The sequence below is a fragment of the Halichoeres trimaculatus genome, unplaced genomic scaffold, assembly GCF_033239565.1.
Source record: "Halichoeres trimaculatus isolate MK-OKI-2021-1 unplaced genomic scaffold, fHalTri1.1 fHalTri1_scaffold_4, whole genome shotgun sequence".
NCBI lineage: Eukaryota > Metazoa > Chordata > Actinopteri > Labriformes > Labridae > Halichoeres > Halichoeres trimaculatus.
Genome location: NW_027437182.1, coordinates 13046607 through 13069839, shown reverse-complemented (window position 1 = coordinate 13069839; position 23233 = coordinate 13046607). Strand labels below are relative to the sequence as shown.

Here is a 23233-nt window from a genome sequence, read left to right as displayed (position 1 = left end):
GTGTACAGAAATCTCACACAATCAAAGTTTTTTACAAAAGGTTTTCAAGATGGTGCGAGTTAAAGATCCAAAAACCTTCAGTATCTACATATACTCACACTGGGGTATTAGGGTATTATGACTCAGCTGTTATGTTCTTTATCAGAGAAATGGTATCATGACAGTGGGTGCCTTAATAGCCCCTAAATTTCTTTTTCTCCCATTTACAGCTTTTTAAATTTTGGTGGTGAGCAATGCACAAAGAAGTCAAATCCTTACAGTTTGACAAATGTATGTTCACATTGAAGTCTCATCTCTTTTGTTGGTCTTCCTTTGTAAGATGACCGTCTTATTACCCCAATGTAATTTTGTATTGTGTGTTGTTTTCTGGCTGCACCCATAATACTGTAAACAACTTTAGTCCACCTTGGTTGTTTTTTTTTTCAAATGTGCTACATGAAGTAGTCTTGACTTGATTGCTCCACTTGTCGGGCTGGACATCATGTTCATATTCGTAGGGTACATTGGGGTAGTTTGTAGAAGTATGATGGTAATTTCCAGCATTCAAAAAGGGGAATTACTTCAAATGAAGCTGGCATAATTTAATGTCATAGGTTAAACATGCTAGAGACGCATTTGTGGTTATTCTCTTGATGTAAAGTTTCTTAACCTGAAATGGCACAATGAAAAAAGAAATAGGGAGCTAACTAACATGAACAGCGTGCAATGAAAAGTAACAACCTTTCAGTCATTCGTCATTGCTGCTGCATGCCTGGTGGAAGTTCAGGATGCTATAGCGTTGGTTTGCTAGTGTCTATGGAAATTTCAGAAAACTAACAAAATAAATCGAATTATTCAGTCAAACCAACTTGTATTAAGTTTCCACACTTAAGCGAGGCATAGGGTTACCGTTTCACCGGGGAAGGCCAAGACATGCGGGGTTTCTTCAGCCCGGGTCGCAGCTTCTCCAGGGTCCGGTTGCGGCACAGGTAGCGCTCGTTGTCCGAGTTGAAACGTTGTTTGATCCGTATGTGAGTCCGAGGTTGCCGCCAGAGATGTTTTGGTGGCTTCGCGAGCCCTGCTCCCTCTCTGCTCAGCGTGGCACATTCCATGTTTTACTATATCTGTATTTTTTAAAACTCCGAAGCTGACGGTTAAAAGTCAAACCGGGTAGAAACAGAAACCGTTGCTCTGTCTGGAGAGTTTGAGGAGGAAACCCCGCGCGTGGAACAGTCAAAGGGTTGAGAGCGGCGCGCGCGGCATAGTGAGGCGCTGCTGCTGTCCACGAGCCGGAGTGCTGAAACAGCTATCAGCCTCCCAGATAAAACAGACACACACATACACTCCCTCTCTCTCGCTCTCTCATTACATCTCCCTTTCTCTGCTTCGTTTCACGGTCTCCCTATCTCTCTCCTTTTATTGCTCATCTCCACCTTTCACTGTGCTTTCCTACGCCAGTTTTTCTCCTGCTTGCTCCATCTGTTTCTTTCTCTGCCAACTGTCAATCAGGGCTGTTCACTTGTAGGCTAACAAACAACAAAAACAAAAATGCACATTTATCTGCAAGTTTTTATGTCTTGTCCAATTGTAGGACAACCCTGCCTTATGAACCTACAAGGTACGTCAATTATCAAAGAAATTTAAAGAAAGAAAGAAATTTATTTCGGTTCTCTTGCAAAACATGAAACAATTCACAGAAATCAAAATATAGTTTCAAAAATTTCAGAATTTCCAAGAGAATCCGAAAGGGTGTAGGTTGAAGCTTAAGCTTTTTGAGACCTACCCCTCTCATCTCATTAAATAAACAGCAAAAAAGTCAGTTATTTTGTAGAAAAACAATAGTAGTGCATATAATTGCTAATAGAATTTGAACAAAGTGTGTAATGTGTCAAACCTATTAATAAGTATTTTCCACTGTGTATTTTTGAATGATATGGCTTTTGTTAAGTCTTTTCAGAATTTTTAATGTACTACAGGTTTTTATTTCTGTGGATGAGGAATTCCATAAATTAACTTTTTTAGACGACAGGCAATGCAATTTGGTCAACATAACTCAAAAAGTTACAAACAGATCTTGATGACATTTTCAGGAAATGTTCAAAATGGGATCAGGAAGAAGTGATTAAATTTTTGGAGGCAATCCGGATTACCATCGGAAAAATAAAAGGTGGATATAACTCCACCATAAATGGTTGGATTGCTTTGCAAAAGAATACAAGACAAGGTCAAAATCATTTCTGACAGATGTAAAAGTATGATCCAGATCCTGGCAATATTCTGGATGCTAAGATCCAGAATATGAAATATATTCTGGGCCATCATAATTTTCAACAATGTCAGGTAACAAATTATCGTACAAGCCTACAACTATGACCAAATTGTAGCAGCCAGTCTGCTGAAAGGGAATATAACATTAAAGTAGGACTAAAGTGTTGCATGACATCACAACATGTGCTTTCTGAGTACTTTTCTAGTTTAGCAGACACTTTTGGGCAAGGCCACCTACAACACAAGCTAGAATTTAGACAGAAGGAAAAACCAAATGACTAGTGCGACTAAGTGCCACAAGTTATTTGGCTGCAGGTACTGCCATTAAGTGCAAAAAGATTAATTTATTTTATCTTGTCTTATTTTGTTTATTTATTTACTTTATTATGTAGAATAATCTAGCCAACTAACCACAATTAATTGCTGCAACATCATACTTCAACCTTCAACATCATTCAGTAATTAGTGCTGAAAATCCACTAAGAGCTGGGTCCTCGACCTTCTGACTCATTCTACCATTCACAAAAATTCCCCTCAAAAATCATACATTCTGCATCTCAAGTGTAGCCTCGGATTTTAGACTACATGAGACTGCCTGCATACTACTTTTGCTCTGTGCAGGAAGAGACACTAATGAAGATACCAAAGGCAGCGACGAACACAAACACCTTTAACATTTAGAAGACAGACCTCTTCATATCACTGCCATTATCAGACATATTTTTGTAGGAAAAGGGCTTCATTAGCACCTGAAACCTTGAAAACGTATCCTGTTCTGTTTTTTTTTTCTTGATGTATAGAAAGTTGGAATTAATTTTTTGTAACACTGTATTTAGACAAACTTGTTTGTGATAAGCCAGATACATGTAAACTACCACGCTGACACAGAAGAACAATTATCCCAGTCAAAACAAAACAACTTTTTGTGTGACCTGAAACAACACACAAAGCAAAAATAATAAAGAATCACATCCATCCTTATCTGGAAAAATACACTGCATGGACTGAGGCATGCAGTGTTAAAAGCGGAAGTCACAAAAGGTCAAGTCTTGACTGGACACTTTAACAGAAACCTTTACTGTGATGGGCAGCACTCTCACAGGAGAAAAGTGCACTCAGCATCTTCAACACCTTCTTCTACCCCTTTATCAGACTCCTACTCAGTTACACTGCCCCTTCGAGTTTGCCATACAGCAAGACCAAAACCAATGATGTATTTGTTTTGTGTTATATGATGGCGAACAAAGACTGTTTTCATGCATGTAGAAACAAATGTGCACCCAAGTATTAGGAAAAATCAGCAGGATAAACTGGATGGAGACAGAGAGAAAGACACACTTGCTGAAGACCGGGCTCAGGCTTACACCTCGAGGAAATTATACTGTAATAGTATTTCCAATAATAGCAACACCCAGCACATGTAGTATCTACGAATATATTAAAATGGTATAAGTCTTGAACATGTAAAAAAAAACAGAAAACAAAAAACAAATAAGAAAGGAGGAAGACAGGATTGTGTTAATGTGTGTCACTGACCGGTGCTCATCATGACTGGCCAAAGCTCTGCTATACAGGACTTCGAGGCGGTCCAGAGGCAAACCATATGTGGCAGAAGCTCGCCGGGTGTCATGATGGTGATCCTGACAGGAATGTCTCCTCCGCAAGGAAGGAAGCGTCAACTGTCCTGAGAAACGTCGCCGCACCACCTGGTGCACAGCAGGCAGTGACTCCCGACGACTCTGCGACCAAAGAAAGAGAAAACAACCACATGAGCAATTTAAAATTTCAGTTGACTCTGAACCCTTCAAATGTGTGAATATCAGACACGAATTTCAATACTACGCTGTCTTTTAATATATAAATTCATTTTTGAGAATTTCTGTTAGTGAAAGAGTTCCACTTTGCCAACCTCATCAAGGCTGTCCATCACTTTTTTGTAAAATCTCTCAGTATAATGAAAAACTATTGGCCACAATTCTGGCAGCATGTCTCTGTGGTGTCAGTCAGAGAATTGGCACCATGCAATTTTACAAACATTTTTGGTTCTCTGATGATGGATCTTTGAGTGGTCCCTGAGTCTTCTGACGTGAGAAACACTATGAGGCTGGAGAATGTTCTGAGTTAAATGTCTTCACAAACATCAAAGTATGGTGAACATTACACTCTAAACAGCAGCCTATTAATAAATGGTCATCATACCAGCTGTTGATTCTTACAACTATTTGCTCTTTCTTCGCTTGACCAACATGACATAGTTTTCAGAAACAGACCATTTTACAACATACTGAATATTCTTTCAGGAGTGTCTCATGCGTGATGGATAACAATTTACCCACCAAGTTCATTACGCTCTGCAACCATTTCAGTTAAGCCACCAGTAACACAAATGACTCATGAGTCCATTAATAAAACATTAAGCATGAGACTTTATTGCCCGCAGAAATGATGAAATATTATCTAATCAGTTACAATTACCATAAATCTGCAAAGCATTGCTGTCTGTTGATGCATAAATATTTATACAATATATAATTCAACCCTGTCATAACAATCTAAATTATTTGCTATCTTATAAATGACTCAGTGGACCATGGGTAAATCTACACATATTAGTCTGTGACATGTGGCATCAGTCCTGAGGGTATTCCAGGCAAAAACAAACACTTCTCACATGTAACACTTAATAAGTGGTTTGTTGTCTTTTTCGGAGACAATTCTATCAGCTTTTTTTAGCGTTTAGCATCCGCTGTGCAACTTAAATGGTTTGCAGCAGTGAGAGACACCAGAAAGAGAGACATCAGCAAATCCAATGTGAGATTCTGCCTTTGTGTTTGTGAGTGCATGTTTTTTTTGTTTTTATAAAAGACACTTGACGAAGATGACCTCACCCAATCAAAGAGTGTCAAATAAGATTTAGGCTGCCAAGAAAACACATTAACACAAAAATCCATGTCCATGTCAGTCCACTTCAGAGCCTGTGTTTGTGCGTGTAATCTGTGCTTCAGCAGAGTTCACACAGCCTTCATCAGGTGATTCAAGGCATGATGGTTATTGATCCACCTTCCTACAATCTGGAAAAGTAAAAGTCTCATTTCCCTGCTCTGTGCTGTCAAGTTTCAAAACCATGTGAGTGACAGGCCGCCGCCAGGCAACTATTGGTCCATTTGACTCTTGCTGAGATAAGGTTATATCCACATGCTCTTTTTCTGCTTCCCAGTTCGCACAAAAATTATTCACCCTGGGGATTTGATCTAGAGTTTTATAAACCCAAAATGTGCAAAGGCTCAGGTAAAGACTGAAAAGAAGTAAATCACAGGCTATCTGAAGTGTTTATATCTGATCAAAGCAACAACCGAAGGCAAAGGGAAAATCTGTTTGTTACAGAGATGGGTGGAAAGCAATACCATTTAAGTATTGTTCACATTTTTCAGACTGTCTCTCCCTATGCTTCCTGCAATTGTCAGTTTCCCAGCTGTGTGATTGTGTGCCCTGTCTCCTTGCAAGTTCATCGCCACACCTTTCATGCAGCTCTTCAGTCTCCCTGGTGTGTGCTCCTGGTGTTTTTTACCTGTTTATTCCAGGCAATGGTCTGCTTTTGGAATTTTGATTTGTGCTTGCTGCCAGCATTGTTGTTGTCTTTTTTTGTGATAAATGCTTGGGCCAGTCTGCCTTTGGGTCCTCTTTACTATGTCCCGACTCCCTCCTGTTTGTTACAAAAACATAACATAAAGGGACTCACAGAGCTGTGCTTGGATGTTTTCAAAATAAAAAGCATTGGTTGTGGCGTAGCTATGAAGATAAAGGAGGTTTCTGGATAAAATCACACATCTTCTCCCAGAGGATAAATGGTAATGAACGTCATATTGTCATACAGCCATGTAAATCAAACTGTCAATGTGCAAATAAACTCAGGTAAGAGCTTGGTGAACATAATGCCTGTCTATCATCAACCTATTAAAACAGTTGTCCAGTCTTCTTTTGGTCCTTCCACTTATATTGCTGCCATCCTGCATTTGCCAAAAATGAGACATGAGCAAATTCATAGAACTGTCATTTTTGAACACAATATACCTCTAAAAAGAAATGTAAGGGACACAGAAAGAGGTCTTATAGGAAAAGTTGACCTCTAGACATCTATCAGTAAAACACAAAGTCAGTGTCAAACGGTACCATGAACTCCCAGAAAGCACAATCAACCCTGCATCTCAGCAGGGTTTAAAACGTGTGTTTTGCTTAAAGGAACAAGTGCGGATCTGACTTGTGTTGCATTCAAACTGTTATACACATGTACTGTCATAGTTTCTCCTTTAATTCCAAGTGTTTCAGTTGTTTCCCCTCCCTTGAGTGTTGTTTTCTTCCCCTGTTCTGACTGTGACTGTCAGGGCGTGGCAATCCATCACTCTCCGGCTGCTGGTCTACCCCACACCTGAGGTTCATCCACTAACCAAGCTCCTGCAGTATATGTACCTTGGCTCCTCAACCAGTCTTTGCCAGAGTGATGAGTGCTTCACAGGATACTAAACTGATTGAAGAATTTGTCTTGAGAGAATTTTGGATTTTTGAACTTAAACCTTTTGCTAACTCACAGTTTTCCTTCCTGGTCTCAGGATCTCACCTCAACCCCGGGTACTTGTTTGTTCAGGCTTAACCTGCTCTGCTCCACTAAAATCACCGCCGCCAGATCAGATTTCAAAAAATAAAATCTGTTCCTATCTTCTGAAATACTGTCTGATTTTAAGGGTCCAGAAATGACCAAACCTGACAGACTCATAATAAAAGCTTGTGAGTGCTTGGACTTTGCCTCAGATTCACACTCAAAGACAGCTCCTAGACTGCAGTAGTTTCACATCTATCAGCAAAACAAGGTTATTCAAACCTACTTCAGGGAATAAACAAATTTCTCCACTAACAAATCTCGTTATGGAAACATCACTTCCTGTAGTGAGCGAATTAGTGTCTGTTTGCGTTTGTCACAGAGCTCCTGCCCAGTGAGAGGACAAACTCTGTCGTGAGTTCACACAATTTTTTTTAAAGTAGGTGTCTGAATCGGACAAGAACCTCATCACAGGAAATGCACTTAGAGGGATATCTGATGATTACTTTGTGTTTCTTTCAGTGTAAGTCTCTCTTAACTCTTGGGGGGATACTTTTAATCAGGAAGAATGTGAGGGATCAAGGCTGGGATCTGGATCAAAAGGGCAGGAACCATCTCATAGATCAATAAACAAACACTCCATACAACACTCCTTGTGTTTGAAGTCAAGAAGTGAGTGTTTAGTAGACTAAACAATTCATCACTCTCAATCTTGATAGTCACCACCAGAAACACTCATCAGTTGAACAAGTAATCGATATTTGTATGATCCTATTATTATTTTATCAGGTCAAGCTCTACTGCAATGGTACTTCAGGGTGAACAAGCCTGATGTAAATATGCACAAATGATAGATGACATCTCAAAGCGCAGGGGGGTTTGGCAAAAATCCCATCCAGAAAATGGAGATAAAGTGGTATTTTGGCTGTGGCTGGTAAAACTGGCATATGATCAGCTGAACTCCAGCAGACCTGAGCTCAGGTTGACTTTCAGTATTATATTCCACATTTGATTGGTCACTGTGAGGCAGATGTTTTAGTTTCATTTCAGTGTCTTATTCATGGATTGAATATTTGTGTCAAAACAAAGCAAGTAATAAAACTACTACATGATGTTAATTTGACTATTTGCATTGACTTAAATGGGTGTTTTTCTAGCTTTTAGACGGATGTAATATTCTTTCAAAGCTGACCCTTTGTAGCCATGACATTTTCATCTGACAGCAGCTGTACACGACTTCATTTACATCAGGACTGCTCCTCTTAAACACGCTGTTTTTGCTCTGAAGCTGACTGAAAAATGTCCCTGCAGCCAATCAGCAGCAGCGGAGAGGAAGCAGCTGGCAGTGTTATCACCTGTCTGAGCTGCTCCTCTGTCACACACAGTGAGTGACACTGAGAAGAAGGCTACTGTGTGATCAGATGGGACAGCGGGTGCTCTGTCTCAATAAACCAATGAGAGCTGCCGCGGCTGATCCTCAGCACGCTTCTGCATTAATCGGGGGGACAAGTGCTCCACCAGTACTCATGACTCACACTCGATGATATCTTCAGCACAGTGTGACAGGGACGCATTGACAATCAAAGCCCAAACATCAGCTGAATCAGTGCTCGAGTCATGGTGCAATAATTTACCACAGCTCATTCAGAAACAGATGTTAATGTAGTGCAGTGATAACATTAGAAAAACAACAGTGTTTTATCATACCTTTAACTACCTGAAGTAGTGTTTCATAACGTGTACTGCTTTTCCTGTAAGGGATGTAAAGATACCTGGTTGCTTCTTGTGCTGATGGATTTCTTTTGATATGATTCTTGGTATTTGTGTATCTCAGTAGTGGTGTAAATATGGTTTTACAAGAAAACAAAACTTCATGTGAACTAACAATATTTTGATGGACCAACACTTTTTTTGTCCTGCCTCAACGAACACTATGCAAATAAAACTGTACACCAAACTTGAACAGCGAGCTAAAGTATCTTTGCAATAAGGTGGGGAGCCATCCACTGCGGTTATCCCCACAAGTATACACTCACTTCTCCATATAGTCATCAGAGTTTGTCCAAAAATATGCTCATCAGGATGACTAGTCACTCTGAATCAGGGGTGCTCTAATTGTTTTCAGTGAAGGGCCAAAATTGAATCAGGGTGAAGGGTCGCTGGACCAAAACTAAACATTCATGTTGCAGTGCATGATATTAAATATGTCTGTAGCATAATTGTGCAAAATACATATTCCTGCAAGTAATTTTGAAAATGAAAAAGGTTTTCTTTCAAATTACTGAACATTGCATGGCACAAATACGAGGCCTACGTCTTCAAAGACATTTAGTGCAATACAACCTAAACAATGTGGGACACAGCATGCCTCTGTGAAACCTAAATAGTGCATTCTCCATTATCTTGAAATAAGGAATAGTAGTAAAACTAGACACTAGCTTTAGACACCCCCCACACACACACACTTTGTGGTCAAGAGAGGAAGTGCAACATTCAATATATAATGAATGAGAAATTTAGACAGCTGGCAGTGGGAAAATAATAATGATAATTAAATACATATATATTATAAAGTCAAACACGGGCAGCTGGCCGATTTAAAAAATAATAACTGGTGGGCCAACTTTGGCCCGCGGGCCCCAAATTTGACAGCCCTGCTCTAAATTGACAGAAGGTATTTGTGTGAATCGTTGTCTCTGTTTCTATGTTGTAGCCCTCCCAGCCTCTCACCCAATGAGAGCTGGGATAGGCTCCAGCTCTCATTGGGTGACCCCAAACTGGATAAGAAAAGATGATGGATGGATTCCTAGATTCTAGTTATGAATCCTAGTATTTTCTGAAAAAGCTTGGATGTATTTTTTCTGTGTGATTTGGCAAAACAACTCAATTGGAGATTGTAGCAGAATGTCCACAAGCTGTTGCAGCTGAAATGTGTGCACTATTTCTTGGTGAGAGCTCCATGTTCTTTATTGTTTTTCCATTATGACTGGGTTTTTTTCTTGGATTAATGATTCACTAGATCTTTCTCCCTCTCTTTCCTTTTTTAATTTTGTAGAATCCTTTGATTAGCCTGTTTGTCAAACGTGTCAATGCTCTTGTGTCATTAAACACATCCCTGCATCTTCTAACATTCTTCATTATTATTTTTTCTGCAGATGAACACAAAAACTGGCTCTTGTAATTCAAATATTTTAGCCTTTTGTTCTCAGGATGAACAACTCAAAGAGCGGGGTGCTTCAGATTCAGGGTGAGCAGTCCATGTTCAAGATTTCAATTAGAAAGATGGAAAATTAATCAATAAACAAACAAGAGTCTGTAAGTGATGTCAACAAATGCACACAAACACACCGTCCACTCACACATGCTGAGCCCTGATGGCGTGATGATGTAATCAATGAGGATAAGAGCATTTCATTAGGACAAGCCGATCCTTCGCCGAGCTCATGAGAGCAATCAAAGCTGCTGCTGCTCATCTAATTGTGAAAATGAATATTAATTCATCGCAACAGTGAGAGGAGCATATGAAAACCTCACACTGAGTGCTGGTGATGTGTGACAGCCTGGAGAAGTCTGCTCTGCTGATGCACAGCTGAGAACATTCACCTGTATGTATAATGACACCCGGGGGTGCAAAGAGTGTGATTAGCATGAATCCATAAATAGAGCCAGTCTCCAATCAAGCCACTGCTATAAAATCATTGTTGTCTCGCTGTGGGCATGGCTGTGTTGTGATTAATTCAACAGGAGCAGTAGGAAAAGGTTTTGTTGGTGCACTCAGAAAGTTAGAGGCAAGGTCAGGTATCTAGATATCTGTCCTTCTTTTGTTACAGGACTGTGAGCCGGCTGGATTAAACAACGTTCAAGGTGCCCTTTGGACAGGATACATACAGGATGTTTTTGGGTAAATTGACGGCTAGACTGATTTTTTTTTCGTCCACAAACTTGATGTTATGCTTATCTGTGCACTGAGTCAGTATGCTGTTTTCAGGTATGAATGTATAAAGATGTAACATGTATATTTATTTACATATTTTTGTGTTTATGGGCCTGTATATAATCACATGTCTATGACCTAAATGATGCAATCTGATGGAGTCACTTTTTCGAAACACAACCTATGGGCCAGAACACTACTGCTTTCTAACATCTGTTCAACTTTCTAATGAGGGCATGAAGCTGAAACAGGTGGGTGTGATAAGCTGAACTTGGCCATGAAAATAAATTTTTTATACTAATTTTCAAAGTATTACCAATGTTTTCATTGTAGCCTTTCTACCACTGGTTATCTTAGCTACTTATTTCCTCTTTTAACTCCGACTGGGTTTTTTTTTTTAAAGATCCAATAAGAAGCGCCCTTTGCTTTGCAGTATATCAGGAGCCCTGTGTATAGAGACAATAGACCTTAGGCCCCGTTTACACAACAACGTTTTGTCTGAAAACACTAAAAAGCAGCGAAAACGCAGTGAAAAAAATCTGCGTTTACATGGAAACCCCAAGGACTGAAAACGCTGTAGTAAGCATGCCAGGCCTGCAGGTGGTGCTATAACTGTCTTGTCCAGAAGCAGCTTCGGGGAGATTTTCACCAAAGTAGAGTTGAGTCGATCATCTGGTGTCCTGGGGAATACTAAGCGCAAAAGTGGAGTAATAGATGCACATTTTGTATGAAGACAGTCAGCAGATACAGCGTATTGAGCAGCACAAGCACAACATGGTAGTCCAGGATGATCGTAATAACTGTATTTTTGTCCTGTTGTATGCGCTCGTGCGAGGCTGAGTGTGACGTCAGCGTTTCCACTGAAAATGCTGTCTTACTGATAACACGGCAACAGTAGCCATGTTTACATGAGGAGTTTTTCGTCTTTCCGAATGGAATCTTTCCGAATGACTTTTCCGAAAACAATAGTATACATGGAAAGGAATATTCCAATCTCTGGTCTACATGCGCTGCTATAATCAAACAGAATACTCACTGGGGCATGCGCAGAAAAACGTAAACATCACGTGATTTATCAAAGACAGAGGACAACAGCTTTTTTTAACACAGTATTGCAATTCTCCATAATGCGAGTGTCCATCCAGTCTTGAAATTATGTTCAGTTCTTTAAAGTTTGGACCAAAAACGAACTTTCCTCCAGTGCTGACTGCTTGCCGCCATTTTTGGAATTGAGGAACGTCTCTAGTTGCGTCATATGTCATATCTGAGCATGCGCTGAAAGAACGCACCCTGACAACTTTCCGTCTGAGTGGATACATGACACCTCAAACGGTTTGGGGAAAGGAATTTCTTTTCTTTCGGAATGAGGTGTATACAAAGGTTAAATTCTTTCCATTTGAGCAAATAAACTGAATGCAAGCAGAATATTTGGGTCCATGTGTACGTGGCTAGTGTCGGCAGCATTTCAAAAGAATCCCACTCCGGAGGCCGTTTTCAAAAGTTTGCATTTCAGCTCGGCTGAAACGCCGTTTCCGTGAAAACGCGAGGCTGAAAGTCAACAAAACTTTTGCGTTTCATCCTAAAACCATTTTCATGTGATGGCTCAGGTTACAACTTCATTCACCATCTTATTAAGTGAAAAAGAAATGAAACATTTCTCTGAAGAAAAGTGGACCACATTTTAAGGTGATTCTTGAGAGTAGGGCTGAACGATTTTAAGAAAAGATTGAGTTGCAATTTTTCTGGCAGATATTGTGATTTCAATTCGATTCATGATTTTATTCAAATCAAGCTTTGGGATATTCACATGTAGGGCTGAACGATTTTAGGAAAAGATCTAATTTTTCTGGCAGATATTGCAATTCACAAATTTTTAATCATCAATAGTGATGATAAATAATCTGTTTTCATCAACTTCTACTCCTAAACAGAGGCTTTGTGTTGTTGACCTACTTACCAGCACTTTTAACATATAGATTGTCTACAAATTTGTAAAACAGAATGTGTATACTTGACACAACAGATCCTGAGTCAGTCAGGAGCGCTGCAAAAAATTGCTGCTTTGGTGATCTCAAAATTGCATTGTCTAAAATTGCGATTTCGATCTGAAAACGATAAATTGAGAGCAACCAATCTTTTTGTCATAAGTTTTTTCGTAAAATCTGTAAAATTCTGCCTTTTTCGTAAAATCTGAATCACAATTCTCCCTCAAGGAAAGTCTAATTTTAAAACCTAATTGCTCACAAAGTGTTACAGGAAGATTGCGTCACAAACATGAGTCATTTCATGAGAGCAGAGGGGGAGATGTTTTCCATGAGGTTGTCATACACTCAGAATAACAATACAAACACACTGGAGAGCAAAGACAGAATTTTCTAATTAAAATAGCTTTATTTGCCCCCAATGAGCGGTTGCTGAAGATGCTGATCTATTTCTGAAAGTACACATTTTCTGTTCTGAATAATCTTTTGGTGCTTCAAATTTGTGAAACAAAGGCCTAGATTTCAATAAAACAAGATTTGAATTTTCACCAAACTTTTCAGTGAAAGTAAAAATAAGACTGCGGGGGATTGAAGTCCTGATCGTCAGAAACCAAGAGTAAAACCAGTTTAAGTATTCTCTGATGAAAGCATTAATTCTTTTTAATAACTCTCCAACTTTTACTCCTCAATCTTGGAAGGTATGTTGGATTGGAGGATTTTGGAATTTGATAACTTGCAGATTCAGAGATAAATTTCACACTGTGCCTTTGGATCTGACCCTCCACTGAGTTGAAAAATCACTGATTCAAAAGGAAACAGAGAAAGTAAAGTTCTGTCTCATGGCAGAAGTTTCTTGTAAAAAACTGTTCGATCATTTTGCAAGTGTGCTTGGATGAAATTGGTCTTCTGTAAGGCAGGGGACGCAGAGACAAAACATTTTCAGGAATTAAATGGCATTCTCTTTTTTCTACTTTGTACTCTGAGTTCTTATCGTTGCTGTCTCTACTTGTAGGCAGAAATACTGAGGGCATAAAAAATCTGAATTTGATGAATAGCTGAAAGAACATCCAAAGGTGAGTGTTGTCACATCTAATTAAGCAAAGTTCCAGTTACATTAACTTTATGATCAAACACTTCACACTCACTATGAATAACTTTAACATTGCTGGCCTGAAATGACGGTATATGTTCTATATTGCTTCCACCAAGGGGTTCAGTTCAGTTCATCTCTGTACGGCACCCTTTTTGTGGAGTTTCCTTTGATTAAAACTGGGATGGATCCCCAAATTACTGACCAGTACCATCCCACTTTTTGGTACCATTTGGTTGAGGTTCCAGACAGACCAATCCTACACCAGAAGTCCGTTGATTGGTCAAAAGAGTCATCACTTCCAGTGCTACAGCAGCTGTATTTCTTCTTGCAGCACATAGCCTTCATTGAAACAAAACTTGATAGTGCTTTGTAACAAAGAGCCAATGCCAATCCCAGACAAATTGCTGGATTCTTGTACCGATGCTCTTTGTTCACTGTGTCATATTTTTCCATCTTCTTTGGAGGAACTACTGTGTCAAGCTGCTATGCTGTCACACTGTTAAGTAGCTTATGCAGCTATCAACATCTGGCTTACACACCGCCTACCAAGAAGGGTTCGAGTGGCTGTGGAAACACAAACAGGATAAGGCTTTACCAATCCAACCTGTACTAAACTGTACTGAGCCATACTAGACCGCTTGGTGGTATCGGGGCTTAAGATGTCACCTACCACCAGCAAAGACTTTGGCTTGGTTAAAGGCCACTGTCATAATGTTAGAACATCTCTACTACCTGGAGTTTATAACCTTTAGACAAGTTGGTTCGATAGAATTCAGAGTTGTATTTAAAGAAGAGGTACCTCCATAGTAGCTTTACATTATTTACAGCTGAGAGTCCCTTTTTTCACACAACAATGTTTTGGAAAGCTCTTATTTCAGCCTCTGTCTGAAACTCCTCATTTTGGCTGCTGTTTCTTTACAACTCCTTGCTCCACAATTGCCCCTCCCCTTTCCTCTGATTGGTCAGCCCTCGAAGGCCTGTCGGAGCAGAGCTCGGTGTTTGAGGCCCACCCCTTATCCATGGATTAGTACTATCTCGGACAGGGACTGTTTTGATCTGTTTACAGACAAATTCAGGGATTTCCACATCATATGAACATGACGCAGTTAGAAACTCTGTTCACGATTGGTGTGGACATCCAGCATTGTAACTTAATACCTCTATACCTATACCCTCTCTTTAAATGTGTAGGAAATCAGTTGTTTTCCAACATCCCTAGTTTCATCAACACTGCATTGTCTTTCACATAATGATTGAGGGGAGAACACAAGGCAACCTTAATTCAGTCAACATTCACTTTATAAAGTTAATAAACAACTCATACCATCTTTGACCTTCTATGATAAAACTACTAAAGGATAAAATCAAATCCATAACCAACAAATTTGCCCTGCAAATTGCATTTAAACTTAGTTTTAAACTCAGAACCATGGATATTTGATTTAAAAAATAATTAAAAGAAGCTCAACAGGATAATTAGTAACATTTTTCAAAATTGCTTTGAGCTTTTCAGCAAACAATTCATAATCAGTTGTTCATTGTGTGTATGAGTGGGTGTGTGTCCCCTGAGCCTTTATTAACTGCAAACAAAGCCCTAAAATAAAGATAAAACTTTTATTGCTGGGAGGTAATCTGGTCCGATCTGAGTCATCAGCCGACAGAGAGACACAGCACACACAACTGCAGAATAACACTCAGGTTTGGATCTCATGAGGATTTATCAATGAAAGTTTGAACTACAGACTTGACAAGGCAGAGAAGAAGAGTGTGTGTGTGTGTGTGTGTGTGTGTGTGTGTGTGTGTGTGTGTGTGTGTGTGTGTAAAATCTCATTTACCTCAAGTCGAGACATTGATTCTGGTTATTTGTTGCAGCAGCAGGACCACAGCTGAAACAAAGAAAAACAACAAAGACAGGTGATTTTAAAACAGGATTTATCACTCCTCAGAGCCCAGTTTGTAAGACATGACCAAAAATCAAAAGTTATGAAGTGTTCTAATAAAGTATCTTCCCATGGCTCTGTCTCCTGAGACAAAATAAACTGAAACTTTCAGCTCATGGGGAAATGAATCATCCATCATTTCAAAGTCTGCAAATATATCTGACATTTAACAGTTATTTTCCTGGAAAGCAGATTAACTTCAAATTTTTTCTTTGACCTTGAGAAGTCGAAAGCTTTGCAGTTATGTCTAAAAATAAAAGTGGGAGTACAAAGTATGTTGTATGAAAATAAACCAGAACTGAAATGCATTGTAAAGTAACATGAGAGGACTTTTAAATCTAGATCTAAGTATTAACGTGACATTGATTTTGGAGGTCTCATGACTTATTAACACCACCTAATTATTAACTCATTATCATGACCTCTGCCATGGCTGCTGAGTGAACACAGACATCACAAAGGCCTTTCAATCCACACAGGAGGGAACATGATAAAGCTCTTTTATTACTTTCATCAAACGGTTTGTTCATTTTCAAGTCACGTGTGCACACCGCCCTGTTTCTACAATCTCATGAGAGTCGGCTGTAAAACAACATTAAACACAATAAAACTGCAATTATTACACAAACTGGACAGCAGCACAGACCAAATGTGTTATCTGGTCTTTAAATTAAATTTGGAGACATAGACTTTTTTTTAATAGCTTTTTTTATGAGCAACATCTAATCACAGGTCATTTAATGGGCTGTGGTCATGCTTTTAGTCTGAAATCAGAACAAAGTCTTCTGAAGTACCTCATATTTTGCCCTTTGGGACCCGTTAAGGATGTTGTAGCACCTGGCAAAAATTGATTCGATTGGCAGAGGAATGTAGGCTGGCAGAAGGCAGAGTAAAGACCTGACTTCTGACAGTTGAATTGCAGGTTACGACGTGTCGTAGGAACGGAACATATATATATATATATATGGCTCCTGTTTGTAAAGGTCTGAAATGTTGATCGCAGCAGCAGAACACTACCTGCGTTTGGCATTCAGCTGCGACCTTATCATTCCTCACAGTCTTATTTTACATGACATTTGAGGAGTGATTTGAGGAGACATTTGAGGAGTGATGAGATGATATCTTGAAATCTCTGAGCTGTTTCCTGCAAGTGGATTCAGGGGAGCCTGTGGGGCTGTTCCCTGCAGGTGGATGCCGGAGAGTCTGTGGGGCTGAGAGTGTATGAGCACAGCAAAGGTGCAGGAAGAAAAAGGAACTGACAGAGTGGAAATAGAGATACCAGAAATGTGACAGGTTAACCGCAAAATTTGAAGGAAACATCCGTCCGGTGGTGGTCAAAGCTTTAAAAGTGTGCAGTGGAGCTTGTCTTAAGTACTTTAAAGGTGTTATTGCCTTAACCTGGAATTTTATCTTAGTTGTTCTGAGAAATAATACTACATTCCTCATAAGTGTGAATGACTGACCCAGAATCTAAAACTGATATTTTGGTCTGGTCCAAGTCCTAACAGTACTACAGCTCAGAGTCATGTTATAGACCGTCAATGTGAATCATGAATCACACTTTTACTTTCACAAACAGAGCTGCCTGAAAAAGAGCCACCTACTTCGCAGCTGAATGACAAATCAAAGTGTCTGCTGTGAAAATGGCCAATTATTGAAATATCACGTTGAGGAAAATGCAGCCTCGACAGAAGCAGCACTCTCTGAGAGCTTTCTGGTTACAGTATATTAGCTTTTCCTAGAGTATTTTGATACATGTGGTAGAGGTTTATTTTATGTTGCCTCTTTGAGAAAAGTAGTATTCTCAAAAGCTCCGAGGCTTTTTGGTGAACCTGGAAACCCTCTGACCCTGTTACACTTCACAACAGTCCGCCAGACTAACAAGTTTAAAGCCGCGATTTGAAAGCTCAAGCCACAACACTGAAGTTTGTCAGGGCCATTGTAAGACAACCTTTTACTTCAGGGTAATGACAGCCTGAATTTGTTGTAGTGACATTTACTTTCGAGGATGATTTTCAGCCATCATCAGTTATAATTTAAGTGTGTGCAAACTCAGTGTTTCTCTTATAAAAAGCCTGATTCAGAGGCATGATCTCATATAACAAATGAGTCCCCTAATTTATGCTTCTTCCTGGGCAGGTGCATTAAAGGGTCAACCCATTAACGTCTGGCGCCTTTTCTCACCTGTACTGTGTGTGACAAATAACCGGATGCTGCTGTTTCTTCTTTGTCTTAACAGTTTGCCACTCATAACCTCCAACAACAATCCTATTGGGCAGAAATTAATAAATGATCTGATAATCAGCTTACTATTTTTATCATTTATCAAATATATGAAGTTCACTGAAAGAACAAAATGTCCCAAATCCATAAAATACATAAAACATGGATACAGTCACAGAGAAACTTTTCATGATGGTGTATTGGAAAACTGTATTGGAAAAAAGTACCTTTGCAAGTATAATTTAAAATTGACAGAGCTTTTTTTTACACTGTGTATTTTTACAGAATCTGCCTGTTTCGCAACAGGAAACTGACAAGGGGCCTACCTTTCATACGTTGCTGCATTGTTTATGATTGTTTATGTAGTCTGTGTTTCTGCTCGATCCTGTTAATAGGTTCTGAAGAGGTGCTGCATACTCGACCTGGCCTGAAGAGGCATTTAATGTTATCCAGGCATGAACCTTCATAATAAAACACTAATGCTTGGTGGTTTAATTCAGACCTCTTTACGCAAGTCGCAAGTTTGACTCTTAATACAGTTGCTACTTTGGTCTCCCCGTGCTCTTCATTTAGATCAGGAGAAGCACTTATTAGCCAGCCTAATTGTCAAAGGATATTCAGCATTTGTATCAAGATTTGATGCTGTTTGGATGTAAACTATTGCTTCATTGAGAAATTTGATCATCTTATAGGACTTGTTGATCCAAAAATGAACTCTAAAAGGATTTTAGTTCTGAGAGATAGAAACTTATATTTATTACTCATATTTATCTGTAGTAATTAGAAATTAATTGTATGTCAGGCCATTTATTGGACATATTGACTCTAAATGTCTCTTACTGGTCTCATGAATAATTGATAATCGGTTTCATTCCGGCCCTGAAAAATCAGTATCAGTACACCCCAAGTCAAAATATCATTAAATGTGACTGTGTCAGGGCATAAACAGCATGTAACATTTTGTGCCGCTATTATTCAGGAGCTGTATAATGTGTAGTTCAAGGTGTTCTGGCACAGCAGAGTCTGTAATAATTAACTATCTCAGCAGACCTGACCTTGTCTGAAAATCTACAATCAACCGCCATAAAGTGAACACCCAAGGCGTCTTGTGATGCTGTGGATGTGATGACGCACAGCAGATAGGCTTGTAAAAATATAGGCTGATAAGATCAACAAAGAGACTGCAGAGTGTTTGTGAGAGTGTGTTTATCTTGAACACACAAAACGCTCTAGAGTTATCTTCAATACCTTTAAGAACTATCGGCAGTTACCAAGTCTGAGACTTAACACCCGACCTTAAAATAGTCGAGCACATGACACACTGTGAAACCTCAACTTACCATTTTCACTCCTCTTCATTTTACCAATTCATTACACAACTTCAATTGTGTTCATGAGTGAGCTTTAGGAGTGCTGACTAGTTGGTCCCTTCCTCATTTTAAGCACAACACATGGATTAAAATTAAAGATAAGTTTAAACTGACTGCATACAGGGATGGCCTCCTCAGTGAAACTGAGTATTGGTTATAAATCAAAGCCCCTTTTATTTAAATGAAGAGGAATAAATGATGGGTCATGTGTAATGGATTAGTGCAAAGTCATCACATCTCTCCCCCCTGCTCATGTGTTTCAACCATAGACTGTATACAGACACATTATATAATATATCTATTTACAGTCAATGGTGTGAACCCCAACAACTACATTAGACCTGACTGATGTGTTCAACCACTGAACTAATTTCACTGCTATGATCATGAACCAGTTAATAACGACATAGTTTGCTATGGGGATCTTTGCTCCTTTAAAACAGAAAACTGAATGAAATAAAAATAAGTTTTCAGCACTTTAGTTCAAGCTTCAGGAAACATTTTCACCATTTCCAGATCAAACACCTGTTTGTGTCTTTGTGAAATGAAACATTGACAAATTGAACCTCAATAAAAGCCGTCTGCAGTTGCTGCCATGAAGTGCTTTCTTTCACAGGGCTTCAGCAAATGGCATGATTTCTGCATAAGAGAAAAGCTTCAGAACTGTTAAACCACACCTAAAAAAGCTGCTGCTGTGGGTGGCTCGAAAACTGGCATTCAGTCTGTTTTTTCCCCTTCTCTCACATTGACTTCCACAGAAGTGACAAAAAGGTGTTTTTCTATCAGATAAGCAGGGAGTCAAGCAGAAAGTCAAAAGCTGATTTAGTTTCTGGCTCTGCAAATGTTTGCAGATCAAACACCCTCAGATGCTGATGGAGGAGATATGAGCAGCTCAGGGCTGGAGCAGCACGCCATCTAATGGACATTTGAAAGGACAGACCCACTGTTTTTCCTGTGTGAGGCTCTTTCTAAATTGACATGAAAGATTCTCGAAGTTTCCCATGTAAAAGACTCAGATCCGAGTGTCTGAGTGAGCAACTTTGAAACTATGAGGAGTTTGACAGTTGGCTCTGTGAGAATTTTAACACTGCAGATGCGATAGATTATTTCAAATATACATCTATAAACAAATCATTAAGCACTATAATTTAGACCAATAAGACAAGTTTGTGCATTTTTCAATAAAAAATTGGAACTGTCTTTATTTCCCAATAAAAACTGGCTGAATCAACCTTCACATAATACTGTTGTTTTCTTCAGATTCAAACATTGTGTCTCAGAGAGACACACAATGGAAGACACACAAATATATAACAGATATAGTGACAGATCACTAAGGATACATTTCAGATAAAGCATTCACCTTTCCACACTGAGCAAAAAGGGTTCAATTTTCAAACATGCAAGTGCGCGCGCGTGTGTGTGTGTGTGTGTGTGTGTGTGTGTGTGTGTGTGTGTGTGTGTGTGTGTGTGTGTGTGTAATACAGAGACAGAATGAAGGAAACAGATATGGAGGAAGGAAGGAGATAAAGACGGCAGGAGGGTACGCATAAATATTTTGGGGAAACACATTCCATGTTGGTTTGCTCATGAAGCTGCAGCACAGTGCTGCTAACATGACACTAAATAACATTACATCTCATTACATTAGACTACCGTGATTGGAAACTCAGCTGCTCAACATGTTCTGCTCTAATCTTATGATAAACAATGAGGATACTGTACAAATATTACAACAGGGCGAGTCCACGTGGGAGTGTTTAATGCATACATTATACAGGGACAGATACTTCAACTTTTAGCTGTACTAATGTGGAAATATAACAGATATCAAGTTTTTAAACCACTTTAAAACAAGTTTTCCATGAATTGTAAAAAGAAGTGGGATCACAATGGGATTAAACAGCTTTCACTATGTTGTCATTGCGTCTCTTAGTGTATTCTGTGAGGACGGTACCAAACTCCTGTTGTTAAATCAGTCGGTTTTCAGATGTTTTCTCTCCCCAGGACTAACCCCTCAGCTCTTTGATTAACATGTTAACTTTTTCATCACAAACAAGCACACATTAACACATCGGCTGACTCCCAGAGTGGATATGCCGCACCATCACACTATCATCCATTAGAGGAAAAGTTTATGAGACTTATTTTAACTTACCAAAGCGACCGGACGTGCTCTTTCTCGGGTTTCGTACCCGCGGGTAAGATTCCGCTGAACCTGTTGAAGGTGTCAGTCAGGTAATACTGCTGGACTTATCGCTGCTTTGCATTTTTATTGCGGTCGGTCAATCGGGTAGTTAGTTAGACTTCAAACTCTGCAACATGCAGCGCTTCATGCCCCGCCGTCACTGTGACGTCAGCGCTCAGGCCATGTGACAGGAAATGTAGCTCTGGGAAATAAACAACTGTTCTTTATTAGTCTACTTACAAACATATATTAAACCGTTTATAACCGATTTACTGAACTCACTGACAGGTATATCTATATTTTTGTGTGTTCAATTTTTTTTCATGTAAAAACAAAACAGGGGAACACACACACACAATCATAAGACCAGATATTGTTGTAACACCACCAATTCTACCAACCAGGGATAATATAGCAGTCCTATGATCATTTCAATATTTACCCTCTTTCATCACAATCACAATTATTGTCAGGGCTGGAAACCAGTGCATGCAGATTTCATTGGAAATAATGCACCTCAACACAAAAATAAATCACTAAATAAGTGAATATATATATATATATATATATATATATATATATATATATATATATATATATATATATATATATATATATATATATATATATATATATAAATGGAAATAAAGGTCATTCACTTTAGTAAAAACGTTCCTTGACCAAATATCTGTGAAGTAGAAATTGACACTATAAACACAGTAAACACTTTATTTTGAGATATACACAAAAATCCTGTAAGAGCACAGTTTCCCTTTAAAATTGTTGTAATATGACCGCCTGTAGACTATTAATGTTTGGAGTGATTTTGATGATCTGCAACTCAGCAGAGTTATTGAATATTTTTGTAGCACTTGTGAGTAATTTTTTGAGCACACAGGATGTCTTTACCTGAAGAAGGCTGAAGCACTTTGTCAGATGTATGGTTGTAACTAAAAGCAGTCTGTGACTTTACTAACGTTTCTTGTTGTAGTTTTGAAATGGGGTGGTCCAATTAGCTATACTTGAAAAGCTTGACTCCTTTGGGGGTTTTTTACGACTGTTTTTAATATGTAGGCCTAAGTTTTGCTTTGTCAGATGTAGCAAATTAAAGATCACACTAAAGTTGAAGGTTTTTTAAAAATAACTCAAATCTAATCTGTAATCTAATCTGTAAGTTCCATTTGTTTTTCTACACCCCCAAACAATACTTCTGAGAGATGTAGGAACAAGTCACTCTTAAAATAAAAAAACCCTCTTTGCCACCAACATCCAAAACTTGAGTCTGAGAAAAGGGTTTACTCACACTCACTGATGAGATTCAGATGTCTGTCAGATTTATAGATAGCGGCCCAGTTAGTCAGACTTCCACCCACCATGTCTAAACCGCCAGTGTCTCAGCTGTGATACAAGACTCAGACATTCCTATCAGGATACACTTTCACTCTGACCTTCTTGGGTAATCCTCACCATCAAACACCCCAGACAAACCACTTTATCTCTGGAGTCTGGCTTATCTATCAGAGGGGATACTTTTAGTTTTCAAGTGTTCACGACAAGACAATGGATTACAGATTGGAGGAATCTTTTTTTGTCTGAGCCAGGGGTTCAACAACAAATTTATTAAATGGAAAAAGGACACTCAGCAAACATAATGTTGATATA

At 39.1% G+C, this 23233-nt stretch overlaps 1 protein-coding gene across 2 annotated transcripts in view; it reads right to left on the bottom strand.

The window, feature by feature from the left end:
- The window catches only part of LOC141788678 (3',5'-cyclic-AMP phosphodiesterase 4C-like), a 93744-nt gene extending 72012 nt beyond the window's left edge, over positions 1-21732 (bottom strand). The window contains exons 1-3 of one of the 2 annotated variants that reach the window (XM_074667657.1): positions 21542-21732; positions 15686-15736; positions 3784-3986 (exon numbers count right to left, since the gene is read on the bottom strand). In XM_074667657.1, the coding sequence (XP_074523758.1) occupies positions 3784-3986; positions 15686-15700 (218 nt within the window). In that variant the 5' untranslated portion in view covers positions 15701-15736; positions 21542-21732. Of the gene's footprint in view, positions 1-888; positions 1259-3783; positions 3987-15685; positions 15737-21541 lie in introns of those variants that run through there. The other variant, XM_074667658.1, reaches the window with a different exon arrangement.
- Between the last annotated feature and the right edge of the window lie 1501 nt (positions 21733-23233).